The following is a 19,331-nucleotide window of genomic DNA, read 5'->3' on the forward strand; positions in this document are numbered from 1 at the left end:
ACATGTTATATATTTTACAATAGGTGGTAATGTCTCCTGAAGTGCATTCTTTTTTTTTTTGTTTTGTTTTTTTGTTTTTCGAGTCAGGGTCTCTTTGTAGCCTTGGGAGTCCTGGACTCACTTTGTAGACCAGGCTGGCCTCGAACTCACAGCGATCCACCTGCCTCTGCCTCCCGAGTGCTGGGATTAAAGGCGTGCACCACCACGCCCGGCCTGAAGTGCATTCTTTTAGTATCACAAACTTTAATGTAATAATCACTGATATTCTCTTGATGCTACATTTCATGATAAAGGGAGGAAAGAATACACACACACACAGACACACACCACACACACACAAAGAAAACACAGCTTCCACCATTACCCATTCTGTATTTCCTCTACCCTCGGCAGGTCTTGGCTCTTTTCCTGGAGGAGTGACCTGCACCTTCATTCCTCAAGGGTCTGAGCTCTTTGACATCCAGCCTGGATCAGGGTGTGGTTTTCCCACTGACCTTAATCACAAGGCAGAGTGCTGTGGGGCAAAGGTCCCAAGGACCAGCTGAGAAAACCAGAGTCTGAATCTGCGAGTCTTTATGAAGTTGGCCAGCAACTGCCTGGGAACAGTTATTCACAGAGCAGTGACACTTTTAAAGGCAAAAACCACATCCCGGTTGGAAGGAGAGCAAGCAAGCAGTTTAACAGAAGCAAAAAGTGGCAGTTAGTTAGGGGATCTTGACCTTGAGACCCTGGGCAGAGTTGGGTAATTTTCTAGGAGACTTTCCCACAGGAGGGATGTAAGTAGAGGTAGGAGTGAAGGGGTGGAGGTCAGCTCTGAGTCAGACCTCAGATGGCTGCAGCAAGGGCAGGATGGAGGAATCTTGGCCTTTTCATAATGGTAACACCAAGAGATGCTCTGAAGAACCCCCTCACTATAGACCATCTTTCTTACCTCCATTGTGCAGAAGCAATCCAATTTCCCCTTGGTAATCTGGATCACTTGGTCCAATCAGCAAAATGTTATCAATGTAGTGAACCAATGTCAAATTTTGTGTAAGAGATCCCTTCTCACTAAGTTAGAACACAGGGCTGGAGAGTTAATACATCCTTGAGGTGACACTGTAAAGGTGTACTGCTGGCCTTGCCAACTAAAAGCAAATCACTTCTGGTGGTCCCTGTGGACCGGTACCAAGAAAAAGCCATTTTCTGGATCAATAGCTGCATACCATGAGCCAGATGTGTTCATCTGCCCAAGTAAGGAAACCACATCTGGTGTGGCAGCTGCAATCAGAGTCACCACTTGATTGAATTTTTGACAGTCGACTGCCATTCTCCACAGTCCATCTGTCTTCTGCCCCATACAAGAATGCAAGGGAGAGGTGGTGGGATCATGTCTTTCAAGTTCTTAGTGGTGGCGCCAACCCCTGTACTCCCTGCAGGGATGTAATGCTGTTTTGGATTCATTATCTTCCTTGGCAGAGGCAACTTCAAGGTTTCCATTTAGCCTTTCCAACCATAACAGCCCTCACTGCACAGGTCAGGCAACCAAAGTGAGAACTCAACCAGCTTCTAAGTATATCTATCCCAATTATATATTCAAGGACTGAGGAAATAACCATAGGAGAAATCCAGGTGAGAAACTGTAAAATTATAAAATATAAGATGCTTGTTTGCGTGCCCAACCTTGCTTGCCTAGAACCTAAGCTTCTGACCCCAGAGGTTTTTCCCAGTTCTTGGAGCTGCTAACCTCAAGAGTTCTTCCCTAGTTCCCAGAATAGTTACATGCAGTTTCCAAATATCAGATGTCCCCATATGGTTTCCAGTAACCGCTCTAAGGACCCCCACCCAAGTCCCCACAAGAGGTCTCCCAATGCCAGATGTCCTAATGTCCATATGGTTTAACTTGATAAGCAACCTCACCTGCTTTGCGGTTTTTGCCTTTAAAACTAGCCTGTACCAGCTGCTCAGGGTCCTTCACCTCCCGAGTGCTGAGGGACCCTGACACATCGACAACTGGGACTTCTGATGTGTCAGTAATAAATTTTACCTATACCTCCAGCCTGTGTGACTTGAGTGGTCTCTTGTGGTAAAGCTCTTCCTGAGTTGGACTACAGGGTCCAACACAGGGACACCCTGCACCTGTGAGTCAGACTTCACCTGACCTCCACAAATTCTTACCTTAACTGGAGAGCCACAGTGTTCCTTGGCTGGGAGTGGGGGAATGGGTTCCTCTATAGAATCAGCGTTAATCAAAACCAGCACCCGGTTGCTTTCTTTACCCAACTGAGCAGCAGCATCCCCAGCCCTATGGTCTCGTTCAAGGGAAAGGGTGTCAACCGAGCTCTTGGAATGCGCTGCTGCCCCTCTTGCTATTCATTGTTTGTCTTACAGGAGTCATGAAGGCCTTGTCTTGTCTTCTGGCCTTCCTCCGTGGAGGGTTAGGTTTAACACAGCATACACACTCCAACACTGCTGTTCCGCGGAGCCTTGAAACCCCTTCCCCAACTCTAAGCCACGGGATATTTTCTCCAGCTCCCTTCTGCCCAATGTTTCTGTCAGTCAAAGAAACTAGGCCTGGTCCTGGTTTATGTTCCCGCCAGAGTTACTCCACACCCTTAAGACCCATTTCCACATGGATTTCCAAGACTGTTGCTTGAATGACATAGCAAACTCATTGTGCTCTGCAGTAGTGTAGCACACTGCCCATGGACTACATGCTTTATCTGTCCTCTCCGAGCCTCCTTAGCCTTAAGTCTGCTTATAGGCAACTGTTGGTTGGCCCTGAGGGACATCAGTGTTGTCTCCTTCACAGAGAGTCACTGCTGGCTTAGCCGACAATGGAGGATTAACTTCCTCAGTCAGGAAGAAAAGGCAGTCGGGAGAGGAAGTACTTTCTGCTGAGGGTGGAGCGACTCTCTCAGGTGAGACAGGCTCTAGAGAATCTGAGGGTTCAGAGTTTTCAGCTTCAACAGGGTCCTCCCACACAGTTCCACCCCCAGTCACAGGATCCCGTTCTTTACCAATGAATGCCTTTCCTTTATCTGCCAACCCTTTCTGAGCCTGGGACTGAATTTTTGCTGTAATTTAGCCAGCCTTATGAAGGCTTTGGTCTGATGCTCCAAAACGTAAATTGTGGTGGCTGCTGGAAGGAAAATTCTCTCCTGGGGCACACTTAGAAGCTTTTAGATTGTCTGTGTGCACCTGAAGGGATAGTCTTATCACTGTCCGTCACCATGTTCTGACGGTGGCTAATTTTTATCTCTGAGCCCATTCTTTTCCTTTGTCAACTTATCCAGAGACGCTAAGAGCAACCAGCTAACCTCATACTTTTCCCACAAACTGTCAGAAAGTTTTACATGCAGTCACCAAATCTGCTGCCTCTCATAATTGGTGGATCAGGATAATCAGATGCATTTGTCTCTTTAAGCTTGTAAAACAGTTCACACCGTGAGCTTTCAGCAACTGCAGGTGGCAGCAAATTGGAAAGCCTGTGCCAGATGCTTAAAATAGTCACCCTAGGCTTGTGTTGCTCTAGAGGAACAGAACTGAATGAATATATATAATATATATATGTATATATACACACACATGTATATATAAACATACACATATAAACACACATATGAATCTCTACCCAACCAACTGGGTTTTAGTTAGTTATTTCCAGACATAGTCAAGTTGACAACTAAAAATAGCCATCACACATGGATTTCAGACATGTGCGAGTCTCCAAGCTTTAAGAGTGAACACTGGTGCATGAAAACAATGCTCCTGACCAAATCCTTTTGCACTACCCGCTGAGAAACAAATGCCATTGAGCGGCTATCACTATGTAATCTCTACCTCAGGAAGTGCATCTCCAGGTCACCGTCTGGCCCTCAACACTATGCCTAAGAACTTGGTTCTTCAGGCACCGGGATTAATGCAGATTGATGCTTACCGACCTAGCTCAGCAGAAAGAGCTAACAGGACACCAAGTTACTGGCTTACCCCTGAAAAATATAAAAAGCTCAAAATGACTCAGACCAGAAGTTACATGCTGTTTAGGAAACAAATGCAGAACTAAGGTAACTGGACCCTGTGAGGGCCCATGGTGCCAGTCACTGCCTCCTCTCCTGATTCTGTTGAGATGTACCAGCACATTTTGACTTTTCTAGCACATTTCTAGGGTCCTCAAAGGTCATCACCAAGCTGCCTGAGTGACACTCAGATGAGCTGCCACACAGGGCCCATGTCAGTTTACAAGGTCCCTTTAGAAACTTGGGGTATAGCCACACCCATACTTTTGTAGAGTATGCCTCCATATTCACCGAAAAACATTGAGTAGTGAGTGCTCTCCACTCCCAGGACCTCGGATACTGGGATCTCTGAAGTAAAGACCCCTTTCTCCAGGAATATGCTCTCAGGAATATGTTCCTCACTGAGAAAATCCCCATCACTCTTTTTTTTTTTTTAAGATTTATTATTATACATACAGTGCTCTGCCTGCCTGGACACCTGCAGGCAAGAAGAGGGGACCAGGTCACATTTTAGATGGTTGTGAGCCACCATGTGGTTGTTGGGAATTGAACTCAGGACCTTTGGATGAGCAGCCAGGTGCTCTTAACCTCTGAGCCATCTCTCCAGCCCCACCCTACCCCCACTCCTCAGTCTTAATTGGGTATTTTACCTGAGAAGGGGCCTAGCATTTAAACACTTAGTGATTTACAAAATAGTCTCACAGGATACTCGCTGTAGCCATGTTTCAGTGTTGACTCCGAAGGGACTTATGTCTGGGCAGTGGCCTGCCTTCCAATCTGTAGTCTTAGTCCACAACAGTAATTCACATTGGCATTAAGTGTGGCTTACCTTTCTCCGGTTTCCTTCCAGCCAAAAAAGGACTAGTTAAGGGATTGCAAGGTCAAAGTTGAGCCTCTCCTCTAACACTTAGGGCCTTTGGTTTATCAGACAATATCTGTAAGTGCCCCACCCCTGCGCTTTCCTTCCCAGGATGACACAGCCGCTGTAACCTCAGTCCTGAGGGTGGGAAGCTAATGGAAGCCGGGGACATAGTGTATGTGGTCATGTACTTGCTTAGCCCTAGAGTTTGATTCCCAGTATGCCATAAAACCAGACGCCAGTAGCGCATGTCTGTGATCACAGCACTCAGGAAGCAGAGGCGGGAAGATAGGGTTAAAGTCATGGTCATTGTTAGTTCCCGGCTGGTCTGGGATGCCTGAGGCCGTGTCTCTCAGCGTGTGTGTGTGTGTGTGTGTGTGTGTCAGTCACTCACACACACACCACACCCACAAAAAATGGTAACAAGCGTAAAGAAGGGTGGGAGAGATGGAGAGGCTAGCAGAGCCATTTGCTTGGACTCAGTTTTCTTGTTTGCAAATGTTAGCTTTTCCACATTTCCTTATCCTAGTTCTAAAAACGCAACGATCCTTTGAGAAAATAGAACTCTTTAAAGTGTGGAATTTTCCTGCCACTTCCTCGTGAGGGCTCAGCTCCATTCACGAGCCTCTCGGAATTACTTTAAAACTGTTTTGAATTATTTGCTAAGCAGCTGTCAAAACCACTCACTGAGTACATCCATACAGTCTTTGGTCCAAGAGCTAATGGTTTAACTGCAGAGAGGCTGCCATTAAACACAAACACTCTCGCGCGTGCTCACGCGCAACAGGCAGAACCACTTTTGGGAATGGTTTCTGTATTTCAATTTTATTTTTACAAAAAGGCAATAATAGCGAGGGGGAGGTAGTCAGAATGCTTGCTTGGTCACTCAAGGGCAAGAGACGGCCTCAGGCGGCAGCAGCGTGTGGGCCAGGCTGCTCTTCCCTGCCTCTGTTTCTAATGTCAGTGAACAGAGAGAAGTCCAAAACAGGGCTAGCCGGGCTTAAGTTTGCAAGGTCAGTGTGTGTAGACTGTGACAACAGAAGGGAAAGTCAGACGTCTCATGGCCCCATCCAGAGGTTAAGGGCTTGGTCAGACTACTGGGGCCTTGACTCTTGGCAGGCTGGGGCTTGTCTTTGGGCTCTCCTGGGCCTCCCTCTCCAGGGCATATAGGGGCCACGAGCATGATGCCTTGGGTAGCCCCTGTGTACCACAGGGGCCTGGCGCTGGTAACAGGGTGGGTGGAAATTGGGCACAGGTGGCTGAGGATAAAAGCTAAAGTCGCCCTCGAAGGCATATCCTGTGTGTGGGGGTGAGGGGCCTTCTGAGTGCATATAGAACTCATCTGACTGGAAAACGGGGTCTGCCGAAAAATAGTTATCTTGTGGACAGGGCGGTACCGGGGGCATCGCCTGAGGTGGGGGTATGGGGCACCCTAGTAGGGGTGGGGGTCTTACGGGGAAGCCAGGGGGTGGGAGTAGGGGGGGTGGTGGTCTGGGGAAAAACCCGGGTGGAGACATGGCAAAGGCCCGAGGACCTCTGTTGCCCTGGGGCTGCCTTTCCTCTACCTGGTCTGGACTTTCCCATTGCACAAGATCAGGTTCCCATGGGTCTCGCTGGGGCAGCTCCACTCCCCAGGCATCGGCCATGTGGGCCAGCAGCAGGTAGGAGAGTCTGCGGTGTGCGTGCTCGTTCCAGTGCACGCCATCTCCCTGCAGGTGTTTCCTGCACTGACGGAAGTGGAAATTTAAGTCTAGCACGTCGAAACAGCGTTTCGTGGCTTCCGCATGGCTGTACAAGTTGGCTTGGGTCACTCGCCTTTTCAGGGTGGCCACCGAGATCCGGTACTGGCCATTACACTTTTGCGGGAGGAAGGCCGCCTTGATCTTATCGCCCAAAGGCATGGCAGTGTTCCACACTAGCAGGCACGACTTGGGCAGCACCTGGTCCATGCGCCCAAACACGTCCTTCAGGTTCTGTCTGTAGCTACTTAAGAAATTCTGCCCATACCTGGAGACATCCCAGAGGCAAGAGTTCATAATGATAACGTCCGGGGTGTGCTTGCCGGACCCCAGCTCCTCTAGGACGCTCTCCATGTACTCAGAGTAGACCCGGGTGAGGAAGTAGAAGCGCACCAGGTGGTGGTCGGAGCAGAACTCACGCACCTCGCGGTAGTCCGTGCGGTTGTGTAGGGTATCCAGCTCGCCTCCCTTCATCAGCTGGTCCTTTTCAAAGCTCAGCTCCCCCTTGGTTCTGAGCTGCTTGTGCGTGAGCAGGCAATCCTTCTGCAGGAGGAGCACCAGGTCCTTGTACACCGCCCTATGCACAGAGTCCCCAAGGACGACCACAAACTTGTTATGGAGTAGCTGCTGGACCTCCGAGGCCAGCAGGCGGACCATGGTGGCCGCGGCGCGCCTCTCAGCTCCCTCTTTTGTGCAGGCTGGGCCCAGGAACTGCTGGAACAGAAGAGAGAGCGCTGGGAGGGACTCACCCTTAGGCAGAGCAGCAAGCAAAAGAAAGATAGGGGAAGTACGGTAAATTAAGGGAGGAGCTGCTGCCTAAGGGCGTGGCCCCCTCCAGGGAACTCACACCACAGGCTCCAGAAGGCTGGGCCGAAAGGTGGGTAGGGAAGAGAGCCCGGGAAGCAGGAAGCCCTCCTTGATCTGGCTGAAGTTAAGGCCTGCAGTTTGATCCCAACTACTGGGCTGCTCTGTGCTGGCCAGGCTCCACCCAGCCAGGAGGCAACTGGAACCAATTAGCATCCCACAGGTGGTCATCAACTCAAAACAAGTTAACCGGAAGATGCTGCGGGCATAAACACAGTTTACTACAAAAAACCCTGCGTCTTCCCTTAGCTTTTTCTTTGTCCGCGCATTTCTTGAAACTCAAATCATCTTTAATAGGGTAAAAATCCAAACCACTTGGCTGGGGGAAATGGTTCAGTAGGTGAAAGCAGGAACCATGCCAGTGAGAGGAGCTGTGCCCAAATGCCCAGGACAAACAAGCGGATCTCAGCTTACCTGTCAGCCTTGCCTAACCAACACAACAGGCTTTAGGTTCAGAAAGAGAACCTGTCTCAAGAAATCAGGTGGACAGTTGTGCCTGGGGACGGCTGCCTTTAATGCTGGCATTTAGGAGGCTGAGGCAGTCAGAACTGAGTACAAAAGGCTAGCCGGGTCTAGTGAGTTCCAGACCAGCCATTGCTATGTAGGGAAAGCTTGCCTCAATAAATAAATACATGTGAAAAAAAGGTAGAGAATGGTAAGAGGAACACACAGCCTCAGACCCAGAAAGACAAATAAATATTACATGTTTCCTTTAAAAAAAAAGGGAGGGGGGAAGACACGCAACACTGATCTCCAGTCTCCACATATGAGTGCATACATGTGTGCACATACCACTCCCCCAATGCCACCCACATACTTAAAAAAAGGAAGACAGAGAGAAACTTCTGAAGATATGGGCATGACATACAGAAAGATCTAGTTCAGTCCTCAGCCATTTACAACCCAAGGGAAAACTCCAGGGACTGAACACTGCCTCACTTTCCATCCTGGTCAGAGCTGGTTAATTTGCATGCCCCCAGGGACTGAGAAAAGGCCTTTGCCTTTCTAAACACTTGGGTCAGAACTGCTGACAGTTGTGGGACTCGTTGTCAAGTCCTCAAATTAAAGCCAGGTGTGGTGGTGCAAGCCTTCCATCCCACCGCAGCTGCCTCAAGAGGTGGGCGGATCTCCACAAATTGAAGGCCAGCCATGGCTATGTTAGGGGACCCTGTCTCAAAACACACACACACACAAAACCCCTTCAAGTTAGGCTCATTTCAACCTGCCACTTAGGATTCCTTTCCTGCTGTTCTTCTCAGGTGAGGGGACGAGACGAGACGAGAGCCGTTCCCAAGCCTTTCTAGTTCTTTCTGAACTCTCCCCAGCTGGTTCAACTCAGCTGTTTTGAACTGCCTCCCCAAACTGATTCAAACCAGCTTCTCTTGGCTTCTGACTAAATTACCCTGCCTGGTGTCAAATGATCCTGGCAGTGTGTCTGAATCGTCTGGCTGCCTGTCTTCACCTGTCTAGCTTGTTCCCTCTGTGACCCGTTTCTGTAAAATTGTCCCTGTAATCGACTCTTGGTGAGAAGGCCCCCCCCCCGCCCCCCCCATCGCTATTACTTAGCTTCTCTTTCCTCTCCTGCTCTCAGGAAAGTTGGGCATATCTGTGACACCTTCTGTCACATCTTTCTCTGCCCCTCAATCATACATCTTTCAAACATGGCTGCTCCCGTCTATAAACTAACCTCCACTGTGCGGCATTAAAGGCATGTATTAAGAGCCTCTGTATTCCAGCCAGATCCTACTGTAATGCAGAGTGTGTCTACTGTTCCCTCGGGACCACAGAGACCTACGAGGTCTTTGGATGTGATCCCTTGTCAGAGCAGCAGTGTCGCTGGATTAAAATTCCTCTAGGGCACCTGGCATACAGAGAGCCAGGAGCTGGGGCCCCACTACCACACACCCAGCGAGCGGTAGCAGAAGCTGTGTGACCTCAGCACTTGGGAGGTAAAGGTAGGAAGAGCAGTAAACTCATTTGTGGTTACTTAGTGAGTTTGAGGCCAGTCTGGTACCCACGAAAAGAAAAAGAAGGAGTTAATGATTTGTCCTCTGAGCTCAGCAACACTGACACACCGGGCTTGGTAGTCTGGCATTATATAATGCTAGAGTTTGGGAGGCAGGAAAATCGCTACAAGTTCTAAGCAAGCCTGGTCTGGATAGTAAGACCCTGTCTCAAAAATACCTAAATAAACAAACAAATGGAGGGGAAAGGGGAAAACCTCATACAGCATAACCTAATCACAGGTGGGAGGATCAAGGGTTCAAGGCTAGCCCGAGACAAAAACATGCAAATATGCTACAGAACACTATTGCTTTGGAGCCTGGATACCAAAGGGGGCAGGACACCAGCTCTGCTTGCTTCAGCTAAGTGACTAGTCCTCTCTGTGGAACTGGACTTCAGAACTCACAACAATTTGATGTGGGGGTTGAGTGCAGAGCACTCATTCTGTTTATCCTCACGTGTATGCAGGTGCTGCCGGAGGCCAGATTCTCCCGAGTTCCCAGCAGTTGTGAGTGGCCTGATGTGGGTGCTAGGATCTGAATAGCAGGGCTCTTAGCCCAAGGCAACTCTCCATCCAGCCCGAATATAAAAGTACTCACAGCAATGCCTGTCAAGGTCCTAAGTAGCAGTTAGTGATCTTTAGGGAGCAAAGGAGAGTGCACCAGTGTAACCACCTACCTGGAGAGAGAGAGAGAGAGAGGGAGAGGGAGAGGGAGAGGGAGAGAGAGAGAGAAAGAGACTACAAAACCAAAGGAGATGACAGGGGAGGGTTTGAACAACATGCTGCTATTTACAGTACGGCTCTTGGATGCCAAACACTTTAAGGTGACCTAAATGAAAAGACTGCCTCCCTGTTCCCATTTTATAGAAAAGGTTATGGTGGAGCCAAGGCTTACTACACACCCAGGGCGGACAGCTGTGCGCACCCGGGGGCAGGGGTGGAAAGAAGGGACAGAGCGGGCCGCACCTCATCGTCCATTCTGAAGCTTGAGACACGAATATTAAACCAGATATTAGCACAACCCAGGATAACAATGGGCTGCAGGCTGTGACTCCCCCGTGGGCAAACTGTGGCTCCCAGGGTCTTAACCAGGGAGCCTTGGACCAAATGCTGCTTGCAGGGCGCAGGGCCAAGTCAAGCAGAATTGTGGAGAATTCTCCATTGTCCTGGGGAGGAGGGGAGGGGAAGGAGGGGAAAAGGTGCAGATAGCATCGAGGAGGAAGGGAGGGAGAACATTCCAGTAAAGCAACTGAAGCCAAAGCGAAAGGGGGTGGGACAACCAACCAGATGGACAAAAATCGGACGCCCTCCGCCTGGTTCCCCCTGAGAAAGGATGGGCTGGGCAGGGACGGCAAGCGACACATGACAAAACCTACATGACTTTTACTGGACTGGGAAAACAAGTTAGAAAGAACGAGTAATCTTCCCAGGTATTTAACAAGGGCCATAACTTCCCGCTTCAGGTTCTTTTATTTATAAGAACAGAAACAAAAGGGGTATTTGAATACTTAGAGAAGTTAGCTAAACTCCCTTATTAGTTTTGGAAGCTATTTCATGGACTCACTGAATTAAGAGAGAACGCGGCCGGTCAGCTGTTGTGTTCCCAAACCAGGTACAGAGGGGCAGTCTCGGCTGGTGTGCGGCAAAACACCTATAATCCCAGGTTAGGGCACCAACACTGGGTTGCTCAAAAAGAAAACCTAAAACGAGTTGGTCTTTTCCCTCAAGGGGAAGAGATAAGAAAAGGCTGCCAAGGACAGATAAGAAGGGAGCTGACTCTGTAGAGGGTTGTGTGCAGAAGCGCCCAAGGCTGTCTAAGGAGTGAGGGTGGGGAGTCTGGGGGGGAAGGGGTACAAGGACTGTCCTTGCAGCCTACAATTCTACTCATAAGAAACTGCATGATTCCCCAAATCCTTATTGCTTTCTATTTCACTGCAAGATCTAGGGCTCTAAAGCTGTGGGAGAAATATGCATTAATAATGGCTACTGATATATATATATATATATATATATATATATATATATATGACTTTCAAGCAATTTGCTTGTATTTCTCAATTTGGGGATAATTAATTTTTCAGTAGCTTCATAGGGCATGAATTATAAATCTTTGACTATTACTTTATAGCTATCCCAAGCCAAACCCAGAGCATTTATTTTTCATTAATCGATGTTTTGTAATAATTAGGTTAGTTTTTGGAAGAGTGACAACGAATGAGGCTGGTTGCTCCGGAGATGGGACAGGTCTTAAATCATGAAGCCGACCTAACAATTTCGATACTGCTTGCATTTCTTATAGGAAAAACTTGGAACAAATTTAATAGTTTGAGTCTGCCTAAGAGCCCATTGTAACATTATCCTAGGATTATAAAATAGCTCCTTTCTGTTTATTGGAGGCGAGGAAATCAAATTTATCTATGTATCCATCCATCCACCCACACATCCATCTATCTAGTTTTTTGAGACAGGGTTCACACCATGTAGCCTGGTGGGCCTGGAACCTGATATTTAGATCAGGCTGGCCCTGAACACGAAGATCTTCCCTCCAATCTTTTTTTTTTTTTTTTTAATTTCCCAAGATCTCCTTCAATTTTATGACAATGAACGTACAGACTGGAAAATAATTATTTCTCAGGAGCTCACCTACTTGACCTCCCTGTTTTAGTATTAGTTTAGTTCTCCAAATTGAAATAAATTTGTCAAGAAACTGTAGCTGGGCGTGGTGGCGCACGCCTTTAATCCCAGCACTCGGGAGGCAAAGGCAGGCGGATCGCTGTGAGTTCAAGGCCAGCCCGGTCTACAAAGCAAGTCCGGGACAGCCAAGGCTACACAGAGAAACCCTGTCTCGGAAAACCAAAACCAACCAAACAAAAAAATTGTACGGCCCACAATGGGCCTACACTAAATTGGACTGGGATAATTACAGATCCTACAGTTGTCCACAGAGCTTGCCTGCAAAAACTGGCTCCTGATAGGTTCTTGGGGAGAGGCAGTCACCCAACTCTGGACTCAGAACCTGCCATAGGCTTTTAATTTGGAGCAAGTAAGCTAATAACCACTCTACAGAACATTAAAAGTGTGTGTAGAAATAATATATATATATATATATATATATATTATATATACACACACACACATATATATACACACATACATACATATATATACACACATACATACATATATATACACATACATATATGTATTTTTTTGGAATAGTATTTTTAAAGTGGCTTTAGGGTCACATTAGATACATGAAAGTACTGTGAAGAACTGTGCTAAGTGTGGCAACAAAGAAAGCACTGCCAGGTAGCCGCTGGGAAAACCTCTTCCTCCCAGGCCAGCGGGCATCACCTATTTAATAGGGCTCAGCCTAATTAAGTTTAGTAAAAACCTAGTTCCCAGTGTGTATCAGGGCCTTGACAGCTGTCTCTCTGCACACGTAACCGTGTGCACAAGTTACATAGATGAAAAGTTGAACCACAAAGATGCCCAGCCTTCAAAGCGGGTTCCAGGCTTTGCCCAGGCCGGGGTTGATGTGGATGTACAGAGCCCAGGACAACAGAGGCAACAGCAGCAACAACAACAAAAAAAATTAATAATCAAATATAAAGCTTTCTTGGGCTACAGAAAAAGCTCAAGGGGTAAATTTAAGAATGAAATGGAAGTCCTTAATACTTCCTACACAGTTTTTAGAGAAAAGGCAAGAATTCACAGCAATCCGCCTGCCTCTACCTCCCGAGAGCTGGGATTAAAGGCGTGCGCCACCGCTGCTAAGGTTAAGATTTCCCCCCAAGACAGGGTTTTTCTCTGTAGCTCTGGCTGTACTAGAACTCACTCTATAAACCAGGCTGGCCTGGAACTCAGAGAGATCCGCCTGCCTCTGCCTCTCCAGTGCTGGGATTAAAAGTGTGCCCAGCTGCGTTCCGCCGCCACCCAGCTCCCATTTGTATCTTTTAAGCAATTCTTACGAGTTTCATTTAGATCTCATAGCTATGCGGATTTTTACCGTCCCGAGTCGCTATTTCAACTGCCTCTATAATCTATCTAAATACTCCGAGAAACAACAGCGCCATCCATACTGGTCTCGGGCTGGCGACCCACCTTTCTGAGCCTTGGTTTCCTCTTCGGGTCTCTCGCCCCAGTGTCTCAGAGGCCTACTCCGGCCTGCAGGACACCGGGTCCCCTTTAAGCTCCAGCACGGCGAAATGACCCGCCTCGGGGTTCTAGAGAAAGCAGCCTGAGGGCCCTTAGTCCTTGGAGCCCCAACCCTGAGGTCCCCCTTCCCACCGAGCGCAAGGGGCAGACACAGATACCTACCTCTTTCTGGGGAAGAGGCCAACAGCAAGTCGCGCCGGGAGCTTCCTACACCCACACCCTCCCGCTCTCTCTCCCCAGAGTGCACTAACCCTGCATCCTAGTCACTAGCCCTAAGGTTAGCTCCCACCCTTCTAATTTCTCGCTGCTTTTAAAAAAAGAAAGGTAACCTCGTTGGCTCCACCTCCAGGCCTGTCCTCCTGCCTGGCCTTCAAAGCCACATTTTTAGAGCGCTGTTTGCACAGCCTGCGTCCGGGCCCTCGCCTCCCACTCCTCCTTTGACTTTAATTTGGCTTCTAACCGCATCAAACCCGAAGACATTTGTCAGTAAATCACCACTGGCTTCTTGGCTTCCTTTCAAAGGCCGAGTCTTGTCCTTCCCAGCTGCTGTTGACCTTACTACTGCAACGCGCCCTCCCGAGCCCGTGCCACTGGCACCGCCGGGGCCTGTCCTCCCCTCCAATCCTCTGCCTCAAAGTTAAGTCTTTCTCAAGGTCCTCCCCTCTGCTCTCCACCTTGGCTTCAGGCACCCTCACGCCTTCAAGCAGTCCCTAATTCCCCCTCTCTGGTTCTGGCTCTCGCTCTTCCCAGCCAGATTGTAAATGGCTTCTCTTCCCCTAAACCCAGTTGGGAGAAGACAAAGGACCACCCATCGCCTTATCAATACCATTTGTATGCAGATAACTCAGAACCGAGGCCGTAAAGCACCAGGCTGGGAGGGGAGGGCCCGGGATTTGGTCCTGGGGTTAGATCCCGCTGGAGAACTCCTCCAGACGTGCTTTCTCCCGGCTTTAGGCCTTCTGGCTTAAAAGGGGTGGGAAACCTGGTTAAGTCCGCAGCGACTTAACAGTGGATGGCTAGCAAGATGCTGCCACGTTTTAAACCAGCCCCTTCTCTACCGGGAATGTCTCCTCAGCTGCAGGCATTCAGGTGTGTAAAGTTCTTTAGTAGGGGAAGGGAGGAATAACAATAGCGTTCCAAACTCTCCAGGGCTCTTTATCTTCCTGCCAAATTGAGACAACCCCTAAGCTAATTCCCTCCTGACCTTTGGACAGTCTTCCTCAAGATAAACATTGGCTGTGGCCTGGAATGGACAGCCTTGCTCTTAGTAGGTTCAGAACGACTGGCTGGCTCCGGTCATTTTTATTTTTCCTAGGTGACTATTCTTGAAGCATCACAATCCTTAAAATAATAGCCTGGATGTAGCTCCCCTCAACTATTTCTGCTTAGGGTCTGAGTCATGCTGGAGAAGACATGTGCATCTACATTATATATCGAATAGCAAACTGTGTGTTAATATATTAATCATATATATATATAAAATATATATCCCATTACTATACATTTAAGTTACATACTCATATGTACATTGAAGACATGCTTTAGGATTTTGCAACGTTTCCAGAAGTTGAACGATAGATAGCTTAGTTTATGTGGTTAATTTTCAGTGTGTGTGTGTGTGTGTGTGTGTGTGTGTGTGTGTGTGTGTGTCTGTCTGTCTGTCTGTCTGTCTGAGATCAAACACAGGATCTGTTTCTAATGATGTACTCAATCTAGTCAATTTTGTCAGAAGTTTTCCCCTTGTCCTTCCTACAGGCCTCTCCTTCCTCCAAGGGCGCTCGCTGCTCCTGGGTGCCTGATTTGCTGCTGCAGTTAACTGCCCTGTCATGCAGGCTGTCCTCAGACACAGGCTCCTGCTACCTCTAATTCCAACTGTTCCCAGAGGCCCCTGCTCCCAGTCTCCTCAATCTTGGCATGCCCTCACTTGCCCATCCACAGCCTATGTCGCCTTACACTGGACATTTCAAGGAGCACTGCCTCTGCCTGTTGCCCGGTTGGAGCCTCACAGCCCAGTCAGGTAGGAGCTTTAGTTTAGTTTCTCCTTACAAAGAACTCAACAGATGCAAGCGGAGGCGGAGGCTGTGCAAAATCACCCAAGGCTGCTCAGCTGGCTAAGGCCAGAACTGGCCTGTTATTGAGAGCAAGTCTTGTGATAAGCTTGGGGCTTAGGGTTCCTTTCTTTGGGTGGAAGGAGAGTTTCAGAACCCAAGCTTTTAACCCCAGCTATAAGTATTTGCTGAAATTAAAATAAGGAAGTAAAATGATCTAGAAAGAGAAATGTGCGTGTCGTTCTCCTCCTTGCTATTCTCTGCTGGAAAATCTATTTTGCACGTAACTTTAAATTTTTCTCCAAAGAAGCAAAGCAGGTATGAAGTCTATCTGGTTCCATTTCCACCATGCAGGGTGTTAGGTAGCCTTATCACTAGTTAGTATTACTACTTGTGCTAAAATGGAGTATTTAACCGATTGTTTAGCAGCACCAATTGTGTAACATTACTTAGGCCCCTGCCTCCTTTAAGTGTTTTACTTGCTTATCCCTGCGTTCCTCTTAAGGAGCCTAATAGGGACTTTTCATCTTCTACATTTACACATTAAAAAAAAAAAAAATCAAGGTTGAGAGATGAAATGAGCTCCACACTGTCACATGCTTATGAAAAGCAGGGCTGGGGTGCCAAGGCTTTGTGGTCAACCACAGCAGACAAGATTGCACAGACAATACATAGGTCCTGTGCCTCCTCTTCCCTTCAACACCTCACTGGCTGTTTCCTTGCACTTTTAAAAAGAAGGAGAAGGAGGAAGAAGAGGAGGAGGAGGAGGAAGAGGAGGAGGAGGAAGAGGAAGAGGAGGAAGAGGAGAAGGAGGAGGAGGAGGAGGAGGAGGAGGAGGAGGAGGAGGAGAAGAAGAAGAAGAAGAAGAAGAAGAAGAAGAAGAAGAAGAAGAAGAAGAAGAAGAAGAAGAAGGAGAAATTTAACTGTTCACCAGTCTGGGCCACACAGCAGCTTGTCATTTGGTGCCACCAAGTCCAGCCGCTGAGTGACCCATCCTCCCACCGGCCCAGTGACTCCTTACCGTGGGAATCTGAAAAAAGATGGTCAGAAAGGTTTAAAAGAAAATGGGAAGCATCTTTCTGTAATCTTTTGAGGCCTTTCTCAGCAACTTAGGGAGTAAGACAGCCTAAACTACAGGAGACCCATTAGCAAAAGAAAAGGAAGAACAGACCTGGGCTGTACTTACTTATTGAAAGGACTGGTGGTTTTTTTGTGTTTTTTTTGTTTTTTTTTTTAGGTGTCTGTTGACTGTAGCTCCTCCCCTCGACAGAGTCCTTTCCTGGCTGTCGATCAGAACAGCCAAGACTCTGTCTTCAGGGGGAAAAAGTTCAACCTTTGGTGCTGGCTGCAAAAGCATGTGTCTGGGGAGGGTGATGCCATTTCCGGTGGCCTCGGGGGTGGGGGTGGGGCAAATAACAGGATATTTGCTGTCTTGCTTTAGGAAGAATAGTGACCAAAGTTTAAGACTGTGTCATTACCGTAGATGAAACTTGAAGTGGTAATTTGGCCCTGACTTTGTTTTCATTTTGCCTTTTCAGAAATTTGGATGTAACTTATCTTGACCCTTCCTGTGTGTGTGTGTGTGTGTGTGTGTGTGTGTGTGTGTGTGTGTGTGTGTGTTTAGCTGTTCAGTTCTTCGCTTTTTATTATTGAGGTGTGGTGAATATAATACAGAAAGCATCATAGTCGGGAGGAAGGGTAGGGGAGGGGGTCTGAGAGACAAGGGGAGCCAGATTTTCCCCTTTCTTATTTGGTGGTCACGATCCCGTGTTGGGGGAGGGGGAGCCCTTTACAACACAGACTCCCACTTCCCTCTAGATAGGCACAGAGCCCTGTGGGGGAAAGGACAGTGTCTCCACAGTTGGGAGTGGACACATGGGCCCAAGGCTGTCCAGAAATCAACAGCCCTGTGATCACCAGGTAAATGCGGTAAAGGTCAGAGTTAGTACTCATCCCTTCCACTTCTCGCAGATTCCCACTGGAAACTGTCAGCTGCTTGGGGGGGGGGAAGGGCCTCTCATTCAACAGATAAGCTCCGGCCTTGGGTTCTGGTTGAAATGATCTCATTTGGGGGAGGGACGCTCACCTCCCTACAAACAGCAAGATAAAAGAAGGAGGAAATGAGTCAGAAAAAAAAAATAGGAGGGGAAGGGTTTTTTTTTTGTTTTTTTTTTTATTTTTTTAGAGACAGGGTTCCTGTGTAGCCTTGGCTGTCCGGGACTCACTTTGTAGGCCTCAAACTCACAGTGATCCTCCCAAGTGCTGGGATTAATGGCGTGCGCCACCACGCTCTGCTCAAAATAGTGACTCTTTAATAGGTGTTCTAAACATTTTAGAGTGCAGTACTTGAATGAAGACTACTGGTGTGTGTGTGTGTGTGTGTGTGTGTGTGTGTGTGTGTGTGTGTGTGTGTGTGTGTGTCAGGCTCTGTCCTCTTTCTCCCAGCTTCTAACCTCCATTACAATAAACAGAATAAAGAACAAGATTCATTCTGCAAATGAGCCCAGTTAAGTGGCCCATGCTTACAACCCTACCCCTCAGGAAAGTAGAGGCAGGAGGATTGCTACAAAGCCAAGGCCAGCCTGGGATTTAGATGGCAACCCTGTCTTAAGCACAAACAACAAAAGATCCCAGGACAATCCTGAAGCCCAACCCTGCATGCTTTGCTTAGGACTTCATTTTTCATTTATTATTAGGTAGGCTGGTCTACAAAGTGACTTCATTGTGCGCACCTTTAGCCCCAGCCCTAGCAAGGCAGGGGCAGGTGGATTGCTGTGAGTTCGAGGCCAGCCTGGTCTACAAAGCAAGTCCAGGACAGCCAAGGTTAACACAGAGAGACCCTGTCTCAAAATACAAACAAGCAAATGGGGCCCAGGCATGGTGACACACACCTTTAGTCCTAGCACTAGGGAGGCAGAGGCAGGTGGATCTCTGAGCTGGAGGCCAGCCTGCTCTACAGAGTGAGTTCCAGGAAAGCCAGGGCTACATAGAGAGACCTTGTCTCAAAAAACAAAAAACAAAACAAAACAAACAAAAAAGAATTGCAAATGCTTCTTTATGTTTAATATAAGAAAATGATAAGATACCAGATGCCAGATATTATATTACATGAGGTTTATTAAGTGAGCATGGGGAGAGAAAGAAAGGGAGGAGGGGTTACCTTAGAGAGGGGGGTGGCAAAGACAGAGGAAGAAAGAGGAAGAGGAAGAGTGAGGTATAAAGAAGACTGTCCTCTTTATATACTGGGCAGGGCTACGCCTCCATGGCAGGTAGGCAATGACATCACAGGTCGGCAGACACATATGGTCCCATGACCTTGGTGGTCACTGAACTTCAAAACTACCTTTTCATTTGTGAAATGGAGCCAGTGATGAACATTGGAGTACAAGGACTGAGTGAGAAAATGAACGTGGCACAGTGTGTCTATACCAATGTGCGCGCGCGCACACACACACACACACACACACACACACACACACACACACACAGGCAGGAGGGGGAGGGGGAGAGGGAGAGGGAGAGGGAGAGGGAGGGAGGGAGGGAGGGAGAGAGAGAGAGAGAGAGAGAGAGAGAGAGAGAGAGAGAGAAAGATGCACACAATCATAATAAACTAAATCTGTCTTAGTAAACAGAAGCCGTTGACTTCGGAAGCCAGGTGCA

At 48.0% G+C, this 19,331-nt stretch overlaps 1 protein-coding gene across 10 annotated transcripts in view; it reads right to left on the reverse strand.

Moving 5' to 3' along the window:
- Positions 1-5,663: 5,663 nt before the first annotated feature.
- PCED1B (PC-esterase domain containing 1B) overlaps positions 5,664-19,331 on the reverse strand; it is a 124,944-nt gene continuing 111,276 nt past the window's right edge. For 3 of the 10 annotated variants that reach the window (XM_084749447.1, XM_084749444.1, XM_084749448.1), the window contains exon 5: positions 5,664-7,310. In XM_084749447.1, coding sequence (XP_084605573.1) covers positions 5,952-7,253 — 1,302 coding nt within the window. In that variant the 5' untranslated portion in view covers positions 7,254-7,310 and the 3' untranslated portion in view covers positions 5,664-5,951. Of the gene's footprint in view, positions 7,311-7,443; positions 7,465-7,874; positions 8,469-8,682; positions 8,694-13,785; positions 14,706-19,331 lie in introns of those variants that run through there. The other 7 variants (XM_084749451.1, XM_084749449.1, XM_084749453.1 and 4 more) reach the window with 7 other exon arrangements.

Source organism: Acomys minous (genome assembly GCF_964271855.1).
Source record: "Acomys minous genome assembly, chromosome: 12".
NCBI lineage: Eukaryota > Metazoa > Chordata > Mammalia > Rodentia > Muridae > Acomys > Acomys minous.